Raw genomic sequence first — 22200 nt, 5'->3', positions numbered from 1 at the left:
GCATAGTTTAAGTGTGAACATTAAATTGGAGAATACCATTCTTAAACCACGAAAGTTAAGCTCCTCCTAAAAATCTCTTTTTTGAGAAACAGTGTTTCTCAAAAGTTTTGAGTCCAAATATTTTGTCTTATTAACCTATACTGCTAAATTCAACCAACCTGCTTCCCCACACAAAAAACACAACCAAAAACATCCAACAAAAAAATTCCAGCCTTGCAAATCTCAAGCTGTGCTGGAAATTTTAATATTCCATGCTCCTGTTTCATATATTTTTCATTAAGAAAAGAAAGACTTCAAATTCTTTATAAATCTACATTACCAGATTTTATTGTAGCACAATATCAAAAGTAAATCTGCTGTAATACAGACTCTTAAAGAGCAGGGCTTAGGGCACAAGCATTGCACAGGAGAAGCGTACAGAAAACACACCTGTGAAATAAAATGGCACTGAAATGTTGCTATTCTCAGAGTCTTTCAAGGTCACAAACCAGTCACTTATTATTTTTCTGAGAACCAAATCTGGTCTAGCTTTAGAACACTACATTGGTTACACAGGACACAGTTCTTCACAAGAGGTCAAGAGCCAAAACTGATTTCTAAAGAACTGGTATTTTGTTTCAAAGTAGGGGCAATTTGGCAATCTATACTGTGTCTGGTGTAACAATGGCACATTCCTTTAATGAATGAGTGCAAGGATACGCCACATAGAACACAAATTACTAAAGAAGGTGTAAATATAAATGCATACCGTGTAATCTCACTTGCAGATTGCTCTTCTTGTTGAACTTCAGAAGTATCTCCGTTATTTAGGGACTCACTGAGATTAGCAAGAGATGTTACAACATTTGCTAGTGTTCCTAAGGCACCCTGGCTTGTTTCAGCCTAAAAAGGAAACACTGTACTAGTAAATCAAAATTATAGTTAATATATCATATATAATTTCCTCCTCATTTTCAATCCTTTTGTTCCTTTTCCCCTATGCACATTTTCCTTCTTCCTGAATGCCAGAAAGAACAATGGTTCTCAATTATCTTTAAATCCTATTCTAATTATCAGTCCTAGTCCCAGATGAGACATCATATTGAGAACTACCTGTGGCTGACCTTTTGCAGAAATATGCTTGCCAAAAGAAACCACAATCCTATAGATCAATTTATTACATCCTTTCATATAGTTCTTCACACTTACCACAACCTCATCTTCTCAAGAGCAACAACTATTTGAGACTATGTGCAATAGATGAAGTAATCTGAACAAATTAATAGATATCTCAGAACTGAAGTGAGCCAGCAATACCTTGGAATCAGCAGCTAGGAGGACTGTACCATCATCCCTGATCAAAGGCTGCTGAATATTCACGAGCATTCCTGGATCAAGAAGACTGGCTGACCTGTTCAAAAGCGTAAGGCATCTGATGATCAACAGTATTTTCCATTAATCAGATGAATGTGTAACAACTTATGAGAGAATAAAAGGAATTATCAGTTTTTAAATAAAAAATTTAGTGAAACTTACAGTTTATTTAACACGACTTCAGTCTTTCTGAAACAGTTCCCACAAAGTAGCTTGAAAGACAGAAAGACTGAAAGATCTTACAATTTTCAGTGCAAAAACAGTGACAACTTCCCAAATGAATATCTTCTCATTTGCTTTTTGTTCTGGTTTGTTCTGCTTTAAGGAAAGCTGTTGTCATCTCATGCTCTCAGAAGTCACCTAGAACTTTTAGTTTTATATTAGACTTTGGAGGAAGGTAAAACTCTGTATTCCAAGCAAGACACTGTCCAGCACTAAATTAAAGTCATAAAAATATTTTTTACATTCCAAAATATAGTCAGAAACAGTCACCTAATCCAAGCCTGCATAAAATGTCTCCTGCCTTCTGCTGCTTTTTGACCAAATATCCTTCCCCTCTCCTGTGTCTGATTTTGGGAGACAGTGGAAAGTCTTTGCAGTCAGCAAGAAGTTTACTTGCTACTTACATGACACTCCAAGTGTGCATAACACGATACCAACACACACAACACAGGTGCAGGGCTGCAGGACATTAGAGTACAAGGGGTCTGACACTAACAGATATCATTGTGAACAAGCACAGGCAGCACATTATCATGCGTTATGCAAATCTGAATCCTGCATAAATAACAGAGTGGTTCTTAATGACTGTAGTAGTGTTTATCGGTCTATAATGGATCTGTAGCTCAAGGAAATTCTTAAGAAGAAAATGTCTCTGTGAGTACTTCTTTCAAACAAGAACACTGAAAAACAATTCTCCAAGAAACCTGCAGCCCAAACTTCCTAACTGCAGTGTCATTTGTTCTACAAGGAATATGTATATGAAAAATTACACACACATACTTCCCCCCATATGAAAACTGAATAAAAATATCAGATTTTTTACGTAGTTCTCAACCATTCATAAACTACGGTTTTAAAAATGTCCTATTTAACCTAGACTTTTTTTATTCTATTCAGAAAAAAAAAAATAATCTTGCCTTTGTTTGTAATGATGTGCATTTTCACACCCATTGCCTAAGGCGATGCCTGAGAGTGCAGGAACTGCTGCAGCAGCGGGGTACAGGAACCACCTTGGAGTATCTTCCATATACTAAAAGGAAGCTGCTGTTCTGCGGTTGTTGAAACCAGTCTCTTGGGATGTGAATCAGCAGTCACTGAGTCTCTCTAACTACTGTCTTTAGGAGAAGCGAGCCTGAGTTGGCCATTTGCAGATCTGATTTCAGAGAAGTGCTAACTCAAATGTATCACAGCATTAGCCTACATGCTCTCTGCTTGACTATCATTCAGTTGCTCTGCATTGCTCTGTCCTGGCTGGACAAGAGCCAGCTCTGAACTGAAAACCATATACCTGTATGCAGACATAAAAACTTTCATGAGAAGCAGAACCTACATTGGCCTTGGTAATGGAGACAGATGATGTGTGCATTAAAGTTCTTTTCTGTTCCCTCTGAGAGCAGAGGGGAGAAAGAATATAGGTGTGACTGCAAAGTAATATGCACAAATAACATTAAAAAAGATACCTGGAACTGAGGTACTCACCGTGTCCCATCTTTATCTGCCACAAATGTTGGAGTTGCTATTAGAGGGCTTCGAAGATCTTTTCTTATATAGATTTTTTCAGTAGAAGCTGCACAGTTGGTTGGTTTTTCACGTTGCACATCAAAAGGCTTTCTTTCACTTTGAACCGCTACATAAAGATAGAAACATACAGATTTGAAAGGAAATATTTCAAACGAAAAATACAAAAAGTAAGTAAAACTCCTGCAGTTATGATAGTGTACCAGCTCAGTTCAAAACTGGAAATTTAATACCAAGAGTGAAGAAACGCAGGCTCCAACGTTACTATATCTGTGAGTATGTGTATTTCTACATACACTTTTTAACTAAGAAAGTCACAGATTGATCCTTTTGCTTCAAGTTTTGCTGATCTGGAATAAAATATTGCTCTTTTTTTGGCATTTGATAAGATGGAAGATTCTACAAATTGTATTTTCAATTTGTATTTTTTTTTACAGGCACAGCTGTATCTAAATGTTAGGCAGATTCCTATTCTGGATGACACAAAACAATGCAAACCCAGAAGGAACCCTGAAAAAGTCAAGAGAGGCAAGTTACCTGAGAGATGCTGGTTAATTCCTTGAGAGGATACTCTCTGCATGACATACACTTCACTCACAGGTATTAACTCCTCCCAGTTAGGGAAGAGTGTTCCAAAACTAACCCTTTCATAATCTACATTTATACTTGAGAATTGAAACAAACTAAGTTCAGTCACTGAAGTCCCGAACAAGTGTAGCAAACTTTTTAATTAAAAAAAAAAAAAAAAAAAGCAAGAAGCAGTTAGAAAGTGAAAAGTGCATCTTTATACTATTAATATACTACTATTTAACATATTAGAGAAAGTTATCCTCACAACCAGCAAGAGTTACTTAGTTCCTTTTTTTATTTTTATTATTGTTGTTACTATTAGCAAAATTTAGGGACTTCAAAGATGGCATATCAAATTTACTGGCTTGGTGAATACAAATCATTTAATCAGAGGCCTGACCCAAAGCCAGTGAAGTCAATAAACATATACCCTAATCATATTGGAATAAGAAAGGTTTACTTCTGGAACTGCAGCAGTTTTTCTTGTACAAATGTCTCATATATTCAGCACATTGTGCGCAAAGCAGCAGAATCATCACAACAGGTCTGGAGTTTCAGAGTGCAAATACAACAATTATTTTCCTAATACAGCCTAAAGTTCTGCCTCCCTTGAACTCAGTGGCTGGAACTTAACCCTGCTTAGATCAGATCACAAAACAAACTTGTAATTGTTTCACATAGTGCTAAATTGAAGAACAGGTGATATTAACTGAAAACAAAAATATATTGAAACAAGTGTTTGGCTGCTAGCTCTGGAAATGTATGAAGTACTACATACAAACAAGAAAGCATATTTTAAAACATATGACAGTTTATACAATGCCTCATAAAACACTGCTCATAAATTATCAAATTAACATAAAAATTTAAAAGGAGGGAAAAAAAAGATTGACTATTTTCTATCACTGGCTAAAAAAGCCACAAAAATAAACTGGAAGGAAAGCAGATTCTCAAAACAAAATATTAGACTCAGATTAATATCAATCCATGTCAAAATATTTTCTATTATAAACATACACTGTGTTTGGCACACACATTGTAAGTGAGGCTGTAACTGGGCTCCTCAAAGACAACACTACTTAGAGACGTGGTTCAAAACAAACCACTACTGCACTTCAAACATAAAATGGTGATGAAAGAAAGGTACACTAGATGCTGCCAAAGCATTCTGTTTCCTTCAAGCAACATATACCAAAGCAGAGAGAACACACTAACAAGTGGTAGTCCACATAATTGTTATTTGGTAGGCACAATATCACATTGAGTACTTAACACTCACATTCCATTTTCATGCCCATCTCTAGACATTTCTTAAGCCTACAAAACTGGCATCGATTCCGATGGTGTTTATTGATGATACAGTCCTGGTTGCTACGACAACTGTAGGTCAAATTCTTCCTTACACTCCTTTTAAAGAAACCTTTGCATCCCTCACAACTGACAGCACCATAGTGACGACCTAGGAAACACATATATTATCAGTTGGAAATTACTTATATTTTAGCATAGAAATATTCATTTTAACCAAGTAAAACACTGTAAGTCACCCTATAAATTTGTTTTGGATTTGCACCAGCATTTTGGACCATGATAGCATTACTAGAGTCTCACAAGATATTTCTGGTTTACCTAATGTCAGGGGTTTTGGTGAGAGAGTGGAGAGAAGGCTCAGGCTATTTCTGAATGTGCAGTTGATGAAGGTGTAGTTCCCACTCTGTGTAAGTACAGATACAATTCTATCTGCTGTTACAGACTATAGGATACATTTAGAGAATATATCAGCTAAGAGCTCAAGTAATTTCAGAAAACAAGTAATTTTACACCAAAATTTAAAATGCAATCTTAATATAAATTTTCTGTCCATATTAATTCTGGTATTGTTTTAATTTCATAAACGCTTAAAGAAGTAAAAGAAAGTGAGAAAAAGAGACAGAAGGGTGTCTTCTCTCTAGGACGAAAGCACAGAACACCCCCTTGACGAATATAAAAATTTTATCTTAAGATTCCTTGTTACTGCATAGATCTGAAACACTGAGGATTCACGTAATCTCTGCTTGCCTTGTTTTGTAATAGTACAAGAACAAAATCTACCAGGAAGTGTTGAGTTTGTTAGAGAGCACTAAGAAGAATTTTCTTGGAGTAGTTAGACATTTTTAGGTGGCATGTTTATTTCATGGTTGCACATCACTGTGGGGAACTTGACTTACGTGCTTCAAGCAGTCTTTTTCAATTACCAGGATCAATTTAATAATTATTTTATCTTTAAGCCCATTTATCATATGCTTCAGTTCAAGGAGAAAACCTAATATTCTTCCCAGCAGAGTTTAGCTATTTTTTGTGTATAGATACAGAGTATATTTTTCTATTTAAAAACTCAATTACTTTTGCCATGAGCATAATTAAAATCAGTTAAAGCACATGAAAAATCATCTCTTCATCCCAGTCATCCTTTCAAGCAAGTTTCTTCTATACCACTTTGTAGGCTTCCTTACCTGATGCTTTATCACCACAGACTACACAATATTCTACTACCTGGGGCCGCTGAACATCAGTTTTTCCCAGCAGACGTTCTACTGAAGCAGAGTCTGTCACTATCTAAAGCAAAATTCCGGAAAAAAAGATGTAATTAGCCAGATATAAAGGTAAGGAGTCTTGCCTATAAAACAAGATTGGTGTATCAGCTAAGAAGAGGGGACTGAATTTATTAATAAGTATGGCACATGGAATGAAATTAAGTGGCATAAAATGCAATTTAATGAGAGTTCTTACTGACAACAGAAAAACTTTTGAAAGAGTCATATCAAAACAAATTACAAATAAAACTGCTAGCTTTATTTATTACAAATGTTTCTTCACTTGTGCAATCAACAGTATTTTTCCCTTCTTCCAAATACTCTCAAGCGGCTGCTATACTCTAGCCAAAGACAGTTGGCTTTCAGATGCTGACCCCATCTATCTCTTCTCTAGCTATTAGGGATGTATGGTTCAGAGGGGATAGCCTGGAGCTCAGATCTACCACAGAAACAGTTCAGCTTCCAAAGGCCGTGGAGTCCAAAAATTTTATTCTGAATATTCAAACAAAAAAAAATTTTAAAACCCAACCCCTCTGTAATGTCAGATTTCCTATTTAGCATGGAAAAATGAATTTTAGGAGACTTTTAATAAAATTTTTAAAATATTTATGTAAAAGTTACTCTTCTTCCTGTAAAATATTCTGTATTGTAACAGTAACAAGAGAGACCAGGCACTTTCTTGTTTGTTTTATTCTTTTTTTTAAGACTGCTAGGAAGAAATCTGAAATTTCATGAGAGGTAGATTATTGTTACATCACTGGCTTTTCAAAACTTTGTTCATGTGGATTATGCTCAAGACCCATAAAAAACATAATAGAGCTTTATTGCAATGTCTTGATACTGAATGTAAAGTACGAACTCATGTAAATTTGCTCAGATGAGTTGTATCTCTGTATATCAGTGAATCTAAGACTGAGAAATCCTGCCACTTCTCACAAGCATTATCTTAAGGATTCCCTTATGTCTTTGGAACCTGAATGAGAACACACGAGGAGGGATGATAAGTGCAATGGAATACATGAGGTAGTGAAAACTGAAGGATTTATGATTGAACAATGAAGCCTAATAATTGTATGTCTGCTCCATGTCATGAGAAAACTACTGCAATTGGTCTTAAAACAATTTAGACTTAATTTAGAAACAAAATCAAAAACCAGCAAACCCCCCCCCCAGGAAAAAAAATTCCATGGTTTATCTAAATTACTGTATTTACCTGAATTCTGCCTGGCACAATGTTGTCTGTGGTAGTAAAGATAAGCTGCTTGGCATTAGATGTCTCAGGTGCTGCCAAGATCACCTTTCCTGCACCAGTTCCATCTGGACTAGCTAAAATGAACTGTTGCTTTGGAGACACAGCTGAATCCACTGCTGTCACTATTTGAATTTTCTGACCTGTTTGCTGATCTGTCACAATCTGTAAAACATTGAAGAAATTAGTGACCACAGTCAATTTTATGTTTTAAAACCTTTCATTCCATCTCAGAATTATATTAGCAGAAAATTACAACAAGCTCTCTCAAAGTTTCTTTATAAATATCACTAAGGAGATGTTCCCCAGTTACCATTTACCAATGCATCTTTTACCTACATATTTTACACAAGATGCTACTCCTTAAAGTTATCATCAAAAGATGGAATCAGGCAGCCTTATTGTTTCACATGCCAGTTCTCAAGATTCTCTTATGATAGAAGGTTTCTATTTCTGATACACTTGTCCGGTAGCATGATCTCTATTTTGCCTGGTAGAGTAACCACATCAATATGCACTAGTATTTCATTAAAATTTAGTGAGTCTTATATAATTTGCCATTGAATACATTCTGATACATTAATGACATCTTTTTATTATCTACCAGTAACAAAGTCCCACTGTGCAGCATTCCCGAAAGCCAACTTTGTGCTAAATAGATTAATCTCCTACTGGCTCCTAAATAAGTGGAAGAGGAATCCACTTGGAGACAATCTCAGATTTCTGTTGACAATATCTCACCCTTTGCTGTGGCCAGGGCTCAGGAGATTTGCTTGTGTAGGCAAGGTTAAACCTGTGTTGATGCTCCTCACTGGCTAACTATTATATACAGCCATTTAGTCAGCACCAATACTGAGGGGAAAAAGAATTTCAGTTTTCACTAAAAATTACCTAATCTCACAAGACTTAAAGGAAGTATTCCATAGTCTTTAGCATGCTTTTGTATAAAGCTAAGTAGAAGGAGAATAAAAAAAGAAAATATATGATAGTTGGTTAATTACTGGATTTTTACCTGAATGCGTTGTGGTGAAGCTACAGAGGAGTCTGTGGAAATTATCTGGATACGCTGGGAAGGGCTGGTCATCACTGGAGATTCAGATAGCGAAGTCTGAACAGTCGGCACCTGTAAATAACATAGAGAATTTTAATTCAATGTTAAGGTATTGAACACTTTTTAAAATACCTATATTTATAAAAGATCAGATAGCCCTACAGTTTAGAATCTAAATTTACTGGAAAGGTTACAGTCATTTAACCAACTTGGATTGGCTTTCAATGAATTATCAGAATATTTTCTTTTTCTGGAAATGGAGTGAACCTGACAAAACCATACCACCACTACCACCACCCCTCTGCTCAAATTAATCACTGGGTAAGTACTGTATGATCCTTTAGCTTACTGACATGCAGAAATACTTTTATCAACTTTCAATTATACACTTGTCACATTTTTTTATTCTGTAAGTAAAATGCTAAGTAGTTCTCCTTTTTATAATTTCAAAGTGCTTTTGAATGACAGAGATAAACTTTCACACTGCTTCTGAATACTATTGTTTCCTGTCCTATTCCATACCTTTCTAGACTACCAAAATATAATGCAAATTTAGTTCTGAATATTTAGCCCAAAAAACATCCCTTGCAAAGCCATTTTCAGAGCAAAAATATTAAATGTTGAATTAAACATGGATGATAACATTTAGATTGGGAAGAATTTCTTCCCTGGGAGGGTGGTGAGGCCCTGGTACAGGGTGCCCAGAGAAGCTGTGGCTGTCCCTGGATCCCTGGAAGTGTCCAAGGCTGGACTGGACAGGGCTTGGAGCATCCTGGGATAGCGGAAGGTGTCCCTGCCTGTGGCAGGGAGTTGGACTAGACAATCCTGAAGGTCTCATCCAACCCAAACCATTCTATGAACCTGGTATCTGCAGTAACGCGTCCAAAACTAGGATGGTCACAAGCTGTTTTTATCAAATCCTCTTCTAAACAATCTTGGAATTGTATCAGAATTTTTACAGCTGGACAACAGGACAGTTTCAATTTCAGCTTGATTTGAAAAATCTTTGTTTAATATACAGAAAAGTTAATTTATGACATAAAGAAAAAACAGTTTGGATAGCAAGAAACATGAACGACAGTCTCTTTGGGGAAGCAGAGGTATTAAAATACACAAGACTTAATGAAACCATACCATTTACTCCCCTATTGCCTGTACCATAAGTAGTTCTACATACTGTAAAAGTGTAATCTAAATTAAACATACAATCTCCAATTATCTTTAATACAGGTCACAAAAGTTGCACACTAAATGAGGAAAACAGACAGGAGAGATGTAGAAATAAGAGGTGTCTTCTAATTATTGGATGATTCAAAGTTTTCAGCTGCAGAAAACAAGATACCTAGGTGAGAAAAAAAGACTCCCAAAAATCCAGACTCTTAGAGGACACATTTAATTGATGATCTGGTCTTCCATGGCAAATTATTAACAAATCTATGTGCCCTTTAAAAGATCTAAATTAGAGCAAGAAGGTCTTTTAAAATTGTTTTACAGTTGTGCAGCTGTAGAATCCTCAGCCTTTCATTGATGCATCTTCAGACCTTACACCACAATGTACTGCAGGCAGCTTGGAAAAAAAGAATAGTCTATTCTTCTGTATTGTTCAAGGAGAAAGACAGACAGACAGACATAAGGTACCTGCATGGAAATTCTTTAAGCATTTTGGAACTGAATAGCCACGTCATTTTCTGAGTTTGCAAAGTATGTTTAACCTGAACCCCAAGTGGCACAATTTGAAGCCATTTCTTTTTGTCCCCCACCTGACTCTACCCTCCTGTCAGGGAGTTGTAGAAATTGAAAAGGTCCCCCCTGAGCCTTCTTTTCTCCAGGCCTAACAAACCCAGCTCCCTCAGCCACCCCTCAATGACTGACTCTCCAGACTCTTCAAGCTCCTTTGCTCTTTTCTGGACACGCTTCAGCCCCTCAATATCTTTCTTGCACTGCAGGGCCCAGAACTGACCCCAAAATTTGAGGTGGGGCATCACCAGAGGCCAGTACCGAGCAACAGTCAGGCCAGCAACCCTGGTCCTGCTGGCCATGCTGTTCTTGATCCAAGCCAGGATGCCACTGGCCTTCTTGTGTGACCTGAGCACACCCAGCTCACATTCAGCCACTGTCGACCAGCACCTGCAGGTACTTTCCTATTGAGTGGATTTCCAGCCACCCTGCCAAAGCCTGGAGTGGGGTTGTGGTGATCCAACAGCAGGACTCATGGCCTTGTTGAACCTCACAATGTTTGCCCTGGCCTCAATCCCTTCATCCAGCTCATCCATAAAAATATTAAAGAGAACTGGGCCCAAAACAGCCCTAAGGAACTCCACTAGTGACTGAAGAGTGGATGTGGCACCACTCCCTACCACTCTCTGGCCCCAGTCACCCAGCCAGTTCTTAACCCCAGGAAGACTCACCTGTCCAAGTCATGGGCCGCAGCCTCCCTGGGACAGTGCCGGGAGACAGTATCAAAGGCTTTGCTGAAATACAGGTAGGCACACCCACAGCCTTTACTGCATCCACAAGGTGGGCCACCTCATCATAAAACGAGATCAGGTTGGTCAGCCAGGACCTGCCTTTCCTAAATCCAAGCTAGCTGGGCCTGATCCCCTGGTCTTGTGAATGCCATGTGATCTCACTTGGGAAAAAAAATTTAAAATTAGTAAAATTGAAAGGAAAATCCATCAGATTTCCTGTAGAGCATCTTTAGCTCTAAAAATTCATTCCACAACAAAACATTTTTATGAGGCTATAGTGAAAGCTGACAAATGGATGAAAACAGAAGATATTTTTAAGATTTTCAAAAGTTAAATTTGTTAAAGTTATGGTACATGAAGTTTTGAGAAAGTAACTTTGTACTCGACAGGTTTTACCACAATAAACTTATTAACAACAATAAACAACAAAATCCAGTGAACTTCCACAAGAAAAGTTTCTGCAGCAAATGAATAGCTTAGTTATCTAAGTAGCATTAGTATTTTCTTCTAATTTCAAGGATTCCATAGCACAGAAATATCCTTACTATTGAAATTAAGCACTTTACTTGACAGAAAACACAATCATCTATTGTACATCTCTCTAAAAATAGTATTCATTTGTAATTACCTACAAGAGTATATTTACAGCAGGGGTACACCATAAATGCTAGGTCAACTAACTGTGATCTAGTCTAGAAGAAATTATTATTTGTATCTAGAATAAAATTGCTTGGGCTCTCAAACCAGTAAGTACTACTAGCAATAATTTCATATGCTGAAGTTTATAGAAATTAATAATAATTTGCCTTAAGTGACATATAAAATCTGCACAAAGCTCAAGAAATATAAAGATACATGCATCTACCTTTTTCATCATTAAACTAAAACCAAGTATTTGGCAATTAGGTGCATTTTGAAGGCTGGCAAAATTAAATTTGGTTTCTCCTGTTTCAAGTATTAATAATTTTTCTATTTTTAAACATAAATATATATAATTGTATAATTACCTTATTTTTTCTACTTTTTTCAGTTTCAAATTTTAGTTGAAGTCATATTAAACTTCCAGTAGATGGGTATATATATATATATATATATATATATATGTGTGTGTGTGTGTGTGCATTTCATTATTTTATGTCATTAGAAATAAATAAGGTTTCTTCATAGGCATATAGTTGTGTTTATACAGCAATTTACTGATTTGCCCATGTACATATGCATCTATGTGTGTTTGTATGAGCATATGTACAGATATAATAAATATTTGTCCTGACTAACCAAATTTTCAATACTTTCTGTAGCTTATTTCCCCCTCCCACACTGATTATAAAAGCAGTATTTGAGAAATAAATTGAAGAAATAATCCATTGGTCACATAGAGTGAAATTTTTAAAGCCTCTAATCTCTTCTAACTTAAGCAGAAAAACATTTTCTTTCTATACTCACTCCAGTAAAAGCCAAAGTAATTGTATTGCTTGAATACATTATGTGTAAACCAATTACAGAGACAATAATTTCTATTTTCTTTCCTATATTAATTAAAGCATAATTTAGCAATCACAGACCAAATATTTTTAACTACACCCATAAAACAGCTGAGGAATTTCAATGAAAAATATGGTACCAAGTTTTACACCTGCAACTCAAATCAAATCAGAAAGACTTATTTTTCCATAGATATTTTTCCTAATGAGTATCTTTAGATATTAAATTAATAATAGGCTTTCACCAAAAATGTATATCCAAATATGTTTCTTTCACAGGTGTAAGACACATCTAAACACATCTGAAAAACATTTCAATTATTCTCCTTGGAATTAGCTCTCCTGACCACTCCCAAGTGGCCCTTTGTAGGATGGCAAATAAAAGTCGAATTCACTGCTAGAAGAACTCTAGTTTAACTGCCCTAATAGGATGCCAGTGCGAGATCTTGTATAGCACATAAAAAGGCAACAATCGTGGAAGAAACTGCAATTGGCACATCTGCATGCTAAAGAAAATCTCAGATCAGCTCTTATGGAACACCCCACACTTCTATTATACCAGCAGTTATGCCACATCTGGCAACAGTCTTCAGTTCAAATGCTGCCCAACTGCCTAAACCAGATACAATCTCCTGACTCCCATTTGCACTTTCTGTGAGATACCTCTCAGGCTCATGGTACGCCTAGGTCTTTTACCGTTAACAGGAACTTGAGAAAAGCTGTATTTGAACCAAAAATTGGTTAAGAAGACTTTGCATCAAAACTCCACTTTGAAAAATCATCAGAAATGAGCAAGTGGCCAATGATAGCAAAAAATATAAAGGGTCTTATGCCACACTTCATTAATTCTAAAAAATAAGTAAAAACTTGTTCCATCAGAACAACAGTGTTTCCACCACTCTCCTTTTCCAGCACATTATCTTCATTGGGACAAAAATCTGAACTGCAGAACTACTTATGATGTAACATGTCAGAGGTAACGGAAGAGGGTCAAGAAAATATTTTATATGACAAAGATACACAGTATTTTTTGAGCTCCATGAGAAAACATGCTTTCCAAAAGGCTCCAGACTTTGATAGTTTCCTATCAGGACACTGAGGGAACTGAAAGCAACTGAAAACTCTCCAGAAATGCAGCTGTCATAAACAAGATCCAGGAAGCACAGGGCTCCAGAGTCACCTCATGTGACTCTCTCCCTGAAGCCTCTGACAGGAAAAAGGATGCACCGGGAATAGTTTGTGGCTGCCAGAGAGCTGTCCAAGGACAGTTTTAGCAACTACTAAAAATTATTCCTGGTTACACCAGGGCTCCTGTTAGAAATACGAAATAGCCCTTATTTCCACCACCACCCATTCCCTCCCCTTCCTCCCCCCCACCCCGCCCACAACAGCTCTGTTTAACTCTTTTTTAAATTTTGCATTAAAGCCACAGGTGCTACATAGGGAATGCACCTCCACTTTAAAAACAAACATGTTTTTTCTTAAACAGTATTCAAACCAGATCTAAGTTGGTGCTGGGACTGCACCTAGACCACTTGCATATTGTACAGTGACAGTACTAAATAAATACTTCAGACAAGCAGCATTACTTATTTTTGTATTAAGGCTTAAGTATTTTTCCTGCTTTTCAAAAGCTGCTCAGGATGAGGAGAAACTGGTGAAATTCCCCCCGAATCCCCTAGCTGCTCTCTGTTCTTCAGTTTCAAGAACTGTAAGTAATGGCGACTTCAAACACTAAAAATGGAACTCTCATCCAATCTGTTCAGAAATGCGCAATTGGAAAAAAAATTAAACAAGCAACACTATATAAAGCACAAGGAAGCAAAAGCAGTGAAACAATTTGAAACCATTACAAGAACAATTTTTAAAAGTTCTAAAAATAGAGTAAGTACAAAAATACATGCAACACTGGAGCACACTCAGCAACTTCTGTGAAACACTCCATTTTACGAAAAAACTGATGTACTATTGCTCAAGAAAGAGAAACAATGTAGCCTACTTGCATGACAGTCTGGTTTGGTGCTTGGCATCGCAGCTCTCAATAAACCCATGCACTACATATGTGGCAGTTATGTTGAAAAAGTGATGGCGCTATAGGTAAAGCTACTGATATTTGCATTAGGTTATTCCGGTTGCAACTTGTCTCACACAGTTCATAACCTGAAATTCAGTGCATCGTCAATGACCCTCTTCTTCCATTTAATTTTCATTGATAAAAAATATGATATTCTGAAAATCTCTCATTTTTTAAAGCCAGTGAAAATTTTGATTCATTTTCTCTAAGATATGTTGAGTACAAATATAGAATTTTAGCATATTTAAAGAAAACTAATTATGTATTTACCTGTATTAAAAACTATCTGACAGAAGACACAAATAGCAGGCAGCCAGCCATTCATAAAGAAATTAATTCAATATTAACACGGTCATAGTATTAATGAATTCCTAACGTGATAATGCTGCTTACAACTGGTTTTCCATGAACAAAGTTTTCATGGTGTTACGCAGTGGACAGGCATATCATTTAAGCAGCAGCTGAATACTATAAAGAGATGAAGCCCTCTATTTACCCACCGGCCAGGAAGAAATCACAGAGCTTCATACACTCTTGAGATGGAGCGATCTCTCCAGTGGCAAGATACAACCATCACACTATGTTACCACGGTGCATTTCCTGCACGAGGAATTACAAATGTCACATATTTTATGTGATTTAGATGTTATTACAGCACCCAACCTCTACCAAAATAGTACAAAGTTTTCCATTACAGGTTTCTCTTTCCAAGTATATTTGGAAGAGTTTTTAAAATATGCAGCTTGCCAAATTCATACCTGGTACAGAAAATTAGAGTGAAAAATTTCTTGTTGTTTTTCACTGTTAAACTTCTGAAGTTTTTTGAAACTATTCCAAGATGTTATTTTCAGGACACTTACTTGGCCATTTTGTTAAAAAGAATGAAATTTCTTTCTTAAAAATGTACTTCTAAGTAGGGAGTCTCAAATCCACTTCTGAAAACAGAATTAAACTTATATTTTCTTCTTTTATAGGACTTCTTCTTGAACTAAAAATATTTTTAATATACAGGTGTAATCTTAGCTCAATAGGTGAAAGAAAACTCCACACTAATGTCTGAAAAGTGGCCTTATCTACAGATGTCTCTCAGCCCATTTGCCCTTTATTATTTATTAAATCCCTTAATTACGTAACCATATGAAAAAATCACAGTAAACTTCAAGGATACTAAACCAAATAATTTTAATCAAACAAAATATCTAGCTTATTTTTTGACTGAAGCTTGCATAGTGAGGGAGATAAATTATTTTCTATGGCCATGAACACTTGCAGTTTGTGTTTATGAGTTGATTTAAACTTTTTAGCTGTTGAACATCCAAGTGTTAGTGAATATGCATCAAGACATCACTTAATATCACTTTAAGTAGGTTTTGTGCTTTTTTTCTTTTAAGTGTAGGCACAAAATATATAAAATGGATTTAAGTTAACCACCTTGCTATAAATTCAGTATAGCGCATAAGTAAAACAGGTAGCTTCAAACACTGTGGTGGATCTAGATTACAATTCCAATTAGGTGCAGAAGCTTTCTGTGTCCCAAATGGTCAATCTAATGATCAAATGACAAGAAATTTTGTTTTATTAATTTTTAAACAATTTATAATACAGCCAAGTTTCTCTATAGCTCATGTTGAACTTTCTACTTACACTCTTAATATGGGGGCCACCGGCACAAAGTAGGGTGAATAAAACGTGACCCAGTTGGACTGGTTTCATGCTTGTCCCCAAGTGTAAAGCAGCACTTTTCTTTAATGATCTTCTGTTCTGTTTATGCTTAATTGTAAACAGCAGGGACTCCCTAATAAGTTTTTAATTTCAAAATCTCATATACCAACTGTTGTGATATCATCTGTCACTCACCTCAGCCACCTGCTGAGTCTCCACTACCTGCTGAGCCAGCACCTCCATATTGGTTGCCATGGTGAAACAAGACCATTAGAGAACCTGTTTGGAAAGATGCCAGCAACTTGCATCAGGCACAAAAGTTTGGGTTTTTTCTTAGTATTAAAGAAAGCTCTGCTCTGACTTTTTGAAAATTTACAATTCTGCTTGAAATATCTAGCAAATAAGAGGAGGTGCCATTGACGTGTGTGTGTGCACACATACATACACACACATATACATATATGGGACATGCATACTGGAACCATGCCGTTCAAACTGCTGAGGTGCAGTTATTCTTTATTATGCCTCTAATATACTCTTTCCAGTCCGTTATTTAAGCTGTAAAGAAGAGATGTTAATTTCATAAATGAGAAAGGACTAATTTCAAAGTACTAATGCAGCTTGCAGAATTCGTAGATCTCAAAGGCACTTTCCTCAGCTCAGGCAGGAGAAACCTTGCCATTAAACTGCTTCTACACCACATGCTGAACCAGGGAGCAGCAAGCTAAGAATGCTGCTCGGCATAAAATTTCATTGAGTCGTTCTGCCAAACCACCATGTACTTCCATATTCTTAAGAGTAATCTTACACAATAAGGGAAATAAACAGTTACATCTAAAATGTATCTTCCATTATTTAAACTATTTCTTTATTATAATGTGATATTATTTTCACAATGAGAAGAAAATACTGCAGAATCATTTCATCCTATTCCAAGTAACTCCACCTTCAAATTTAGGGTTTAGAAAAAAATACAAAGAAATACAAAGACAAAGAAACAACAAAAAAACACTTGCAATGTATTTTTAATTATCATTATTAGGGGTGTATTTCTTCCAAGGTAAATTTAATTAAGATTTCCAATTAATGCATTCAGTTTTGAATTGTGACTTCCTAATTACAGGACTAGACTTCAGATTCTGATTCAGGCATAGGTAATAAAAAGGCATTCCTGAATGCTGGCTTATTAGATGTTTCATTGGAAACCTCTGCTTAAAATTGCAAAGCAGTCATTTAACATAAAATTTAAAAATACAGCAAACGATAGCAACACAGGTAACAGAAAAATGTATGCATGTCTCTAGTACCCATTAACTTCTACAAAGCTAACATTGTTAAATATGTCAAATTTCATTAAATTAAATGGATTCACTGATATTGTGACAAATGCGGAAGTAATTTTGTATATGTCAAGTATAGATTATTTGTAACAATGGATAATCAAACTTGAGACATCCCCATGGAAACTGTATTTATGCTAGGTTCTCCAACCGCTTGTCATTATTTTATTGAGTATTGCAGTTGATTGAGACTATGAACCACTTCCACCAAACTCAGCTTATGGATGGTTTCTCAGTTGTTCAATGGTTCCTATTCAGTGTTTCCTTTTTTTTTTTTTTTCCAGCAAGACGCACAAGAAGCATAATCATACGCTCATAATATGCTATTTTCTCAGTGCTTTATGATGACAGAAGCCCTTCAGATAGATACTTTGTTCATAACAGTACCTTTCTGAGACACAAAACACAAGGGTGTGCTGTAGAATGAGTCTAAAAGATTTGCTGTTGTTGGTGTTATCACCAAGGCTTTTTGTACTTTCGACCTTCACAAAAGAACCTTAAGCTGAGGCTATCTGATCACATCCAGCTGCAGCACAGAGACCATACACAGCCACGCCAAGCTTCTTAATGGTGTCAACTCCCAGAAGGCAAAATCAGCTTCCTAGAAAAAGCCCCGAGCAACAGTTTGTAAGGCAACCACAACAAAACCTCCCAAATCAACACAAGAGGTGAAGTTTAAAAACTAGGAAGAGGCACCTGGAGCAACAGGAAATTATTTTCAGCATAATAGGGTGGCAGCCAGTTCAGTATACGCTGTCCAAAACACAGTGTAGAATCTCTAATCTTTCCCTAAGCTGCAGTGAAACCTCAGAAGCAAGTCATAAATTCCACTTGAGAGGTTCTAAGGGTATGGTCCTACTGACAAGACATTGCAAAAGGCCGAATTCGAACTTATTGAACTTTGTTCCTTTGTCTTAATGAAACGAGGTTCTTTACGCTGTGAGCTCGACTCGGCTCCACGGAGCGGCCTCCAGCAGGCTGCCATGGGCGGGACGGGCGGGGAGCGGCTCCGGCCGTGCGGGCAGTCTCCGGTACATCGTCTCGGGGCAGGAGCGCGGCCCACGCCCGGACACCGCGACCGAGCAGGAGCGCCGCGAGCGGCGCGGGCAGCGCGCCGGGCCCGCCGCGCCCCCATTGGCTGCGCCGCGCGCGCCGCCCGCCCTCATTGGCTGCGCCACGCCCCGTCCGCTGCTGAAGGGCCTTCGGCAGCTCACCGCCGCGCGCCGCCGAGCCACGCCCCCGGCCCGCCCCCAGGCCCGACCAATGACCTCACGACAAGCGCAGCGCTGCCCGCAGATCGCCCATTGGCCGAACCACCCGCTTGTAATAGTGGCGGTACCGCCCCTCGAGCAGAGGAAAAGCCCCCCGGGGATTCACTGAGCACAAGATGGCGGCGCTGGCCGCCCGCCAGAGCCCAGGCGGGGCTGCTGCCGCCGCCATTAGGCCCCTTCCCCTCCCCTCCGGTACAGCCTTGCGTCCGCCTAGAGGAGGCCCAGGCATGGCAGTGAGGAAGCGGCCGGTAAGATGGCGGCGGTTTCAGCCCCGTATGCAAAGTACCCGCCGCCCCCTCCCCTCCGCCCTCCCGGTGGCAAAGGTAAAAGGGTCGGGTTCAAGCCGCCGCCTCCGCCCGCTCAGACTCCATCTTCTGTCTCTCTGTGTGTCCCGCGCTCGTCATCTCCGCGACCATCGCCCTACACCCCTTGGACAGCAGACTTTGCTCACCGCGATCGGACCAGCTCCGACCTCAGCCGGCCCACGCTGCAACCAGCGGCTCCGGCACGGGACTGCCCCGCCGATCGACCCAGCACGCCACAGTGGTCGTTTCCTCTCTCTCCAGGAGCTGTAGACCAGGCCAGACCACGGCCGGTGCTCGCTTACCAGACAAATACGGGAGCCGTGCAATCCCCCTCCCCTAAACCCACCGTCACCCCACCCCTCCCCTCGCGGGGGTGTCCAGAGTAGGGCCCTCTGCCGCCTCCCCGCGCCCCCTCCCTCGTCCTGGCCCCCACGAGACAAACCCAGTAGACCGCTTCAATTTTAAAAAATGATTTTTACCTCAGGAATGGGCGCCAAAGGTGCAGTGGCGGCGACCCGACCGGGCCCGGGCAGGCCGGTGCCCAGCAGCGGCCCTCCCTCCCCCCGCGGGGGTTGCAAGGGGCTGTGGGGCCCGCGGAGGGGAGGGGGCCGGGACTGTGTTGGGGTCGGGCGTGTTTTGTTGTGTGTGCCGTGCCCTGTGACAGGTCAGAGTTCGTGACCCCGCCGCCGCCGCCCGGTAGCGCGTCCCCGCTTCCTCTTCCAGCGCCAGCCCGGCCGCGGCCCCTCCATCCCCCGCGGGGCGGGGCCGGCGGCGGGGAGGGGCTACCGGGCTACCTGGGCCTCCCGAGCCCGGCACCGCTCCGGCCGGGCCGGGGGACTGCGGGAGGAAGCGGGCCTCCGCGGCAGCGAGGGGGAGGTACGTTCACCGCCTTTGTCCCTGTCGCTCGGGACGCTCCTCAGGAGCCGGAAGCCCGAGGTAGCGGGTTGGCGGTGGCTGTCCAGTGCGCTGATGGTATTGATGTTCCAGGTGTATCTTGGTTCTCGCTGACGATGCAGTCAAAGGTGGGCTCACAGTTGAGCAAGCTCTCACAAATGCCACCGCCAGACTGTCGAGTTTTTATTTAATTTTGTAAAGTCAATGTTATTGATTAGGGCTCTTATGGCTGTAAGTGAGGTATGTTGTGCCTTCAAACACACAATGATAGGCACGAAACAGGGTTGGGTGTAGCTGAGGTGGTTTAAGAGTTTACCACCTTTCAAAGCTTGTGTTCTTACAGGCTATCAGATGTTCACCCCCTGTCATAACTAGCTATTTCTTAACCTACTCCTATTAAAATGTTCTTAATGCTTCTAGTAGGTTTCCCTTGAGTCTAATAATTTTTACAGAAGCTAATTTAAGGAGCAGTTAGGTGAATAAGATAACACCTGAAAGAAAGCATATGGAAGACTAGCAGTTGAATGCAACAATCACAGAAACAAGAGGTGCTGTTGACTGAATAGTCAACAGCAGTATGTATGCTGAGGGTTATTATTTTTTTTTTCTTTGGAAGGTTTTTTGTAGTTTTTTCTTAGAACTGGTTCTTTGGGGTAAGGGTATGATTAATGTACTAGACCTACAAATTACAGCCTTACTTTCACAGACCAGGAATTAGTAAAGCATGTGACGTGCAGATATGTTTGCAATACACAAATAAAGGAAAACATTTCAAAAATGTCTTGGGTGTTTACTATTATAATGTTAAATACATGAAGAAATTTCAAATTCTCAAAATATGGACGTGTGCATACCTTTAGAAGCAGATATTTCTTTTAACTTCATAAAATATACTATAAAAGTGTGACTGAATGAAAGGAAAAATGGAAAATGCTAAAGCCAAATATGAATGGCTGCTTTTCCCCCTCAGTGTTTCCTGATGGGCAAGTTGAGGAAAGGTTTGGAAGGCAGGAAGGTTTGTCTCCTCCATCTTCCTTGTTTCTGCCACCAGAAGAAAGCTTTGCAGCAGTTTGAGCTCTGGTGGAGAGCAATCATACTTGCTGTACAGCTCCACCACGTATGCTAAGGTTGAGGAAAGCTGCATTAACATTGTGACAAATTTCACTGTGGTTTTTGCAACAATTTCAATGAAATGTAGAACTACAGTGTATGCCCTTAACTTATTTAATAAGCAAGATTGTATTAGATAATGGTGAAATTTTCTAAATTTATATACACATATATAAAGGAGTGTTAGTAAAAACTGCTTTTTGACCATAGCTATGACTGGAGAGAAATTAATAGAAGATGCCAGAGGTGAAAAGCATCAAAGAACATTCAGATTACTCTACAAGTCAAGGTTAATAACTACACTGGCAGCAAAAAAGAAATAATTGCATCTATCTACCACACAGTGGTGAGCTGACTGTGGATTGCAGCCACATGATAACCCAGTCACTCACTTTCCCCTCCTCTTTTATAGCAGGATGGGGAGAAAATGACATAAAAAAGCTCACAGGTCAAAATAAAGACAGAGCGATCACTTAACAATTACTGTCGTGGGCACAGCAGACTTGGGGGAAAGGTAGCTAACTGCCAGTTAAAAGGGATGTGGATGGTGAGAAAACCAAACATCAAAATACCACCTTCTCTAGCCACCGCTTTCTGCCCAGGGCAGTTTCACTCCCTCTCCCATCCGGCCCTCGGGGTATGGGGGATTCTAGCCGGCACACATGAGCTCTTGCTTGCCCTTCTGCTCCTCACGGAGGGCTCCTGTCCTCATCCCGCATTCCTGCCCGGAGCGCGAGCTGCACCGAGGGCTGCCCTCCCCAGGGAGCTGCCCTCCTCAGGGACAATGGGCTGCTCTCCCCAGGGAGCTGCCCTCCTCACGGGACAACGGGCTGCCCTTCCTCAGGGAGCTGCCCTCCTCACGGGACAACGGGCTGCTCTCCCCAGGGAGCTGCCCTCCTCACGGGACAACGGGCTGCTCTCCCCAGGGAGCTGCCCTCCTCACGGGACAACGGGCTGCCCTTCCTCAGGGAGCTGCCCTCCTCACGGGACAACGGGCTGCCCTTCCCCAGGGAGCTGCCCTCCTCAGGGACAATGGGCTGCTCTCCCCAGGGAGCT

The 22200-nt window shown here is 39.7% G+C and overlaps 2 protein-coding genes across 8 annotated transcripts in view; one reads left to right on the top strand and one right to left on the bottom strand.

Annotated features, from left to right (window-relative positions):
• Nucleotides 1–19985, bottom strand: part of NR2C2 (nuclear receptor subfamily 2 group C member 2) — a 36665-nt gene extending 16680 nt beyond the window's left edge. The window contains exons 1-12 of one of the 6 annotated variants that reach the window (XM_038149078.1): nt 19620–19985; nt 19287–19404; nt 17952–18165; nt 16420–16503; nt 15063–15162; nt 8498–8608; nt 7450–7650; nt 6156–6258; nt 4943–5122; nt 3055–3202; nt 1297–1390; nt 749–882 (exon numbers count right to left, since the gene is read on the bottom strand). In XM_038149078.1, coding sequence (XP_038005006.1) covers nt 749–882; nt 1297–1390; nt 3055–3202; nt 4943–5122; nt 6156–6258; nt 7450–7650; nt 8498–8569 — 932 coding nt within the window. In that variant the 5' untranslated portion in view covers nt 8570–8608; nt 15063–15162; nt 16420–16503; ... (1 more) ...; nt 19287–19404; nt 19620–19985. Of the gene's footprint in view, nt 1–748; nt 883–1296; nt 1391–3054; nt 3203–4942; nt 5123–6155; nt 6259–7449; nt 7651–8497; nt 8609–10944; nt 11166–15062; nt 15163–16419; nt 16504–17951; nt 18166–19286; nt 19405–19619 lie in introns of all 6 variants that reach the window. The other 5 variants (XM_038149079.1, XM_038149076.1, XM_038149080.1 and 2 more) reach the window with 5 other exon arrangements.
• Nucleotides 18173–19416, top strand: LOC119706020 (atherin-like). 2 transcript variants are annotated; one of them, XM_038149082.1, is made up of 2 exons: nt 18173–19083; nt 19276–19416. In XM_038149082.1, the coding sequence occupies exon 1, from the start codon at nt 18482–18484 to the stop codon at nt 19070–19072; it is 591 nt and encodes a 196-aa protein (XP_038005010.1). In that variant the 5' UTR covers nt 18173–18481; the 3' UTR covers nt 19073–19083; nt 19276–19416. The 2 variants fall into 2 exon arrangements, with proteins under 2 accessions (XP_038005010.1, XP_038005011.1); XM_038149083.1 differs by having other exon boundaries at nt 19273–19413.
• Nucleotides 19986–22200: the final 2215 nt, after the last annotated feature.

Source organism: Motacilla alba, chromosome 12, assembly GCF_015832195.1.
Source record: "Motacilla alba alba isolate MOTALB_02 chromosome 12, Motacilla_alba_V1.0_pri, whole genome shotgun sequence".
Taxonomy (NCBI): domain Eukaryota; kingdom Metazoa; phylum Chordata; class Aves; order Passeriformes; family Motacillidae; genus Motacilla; species Motacilla alba.
Note: the sequence above shows the minus strand (reverse complement) of the source record. Positions and strands in the feature narration are given on the sequence as shown.

Bases quoted from the DNA above. Each gene is read 5' to 3' on its own strand.
- LOC119706020 (XM_038149082.1), top strand. From the start codon at position 18,482: ATGAAACGAGGTTCTTTACGCTGTGAGCTCGACTCGGCTCCACGGAGC.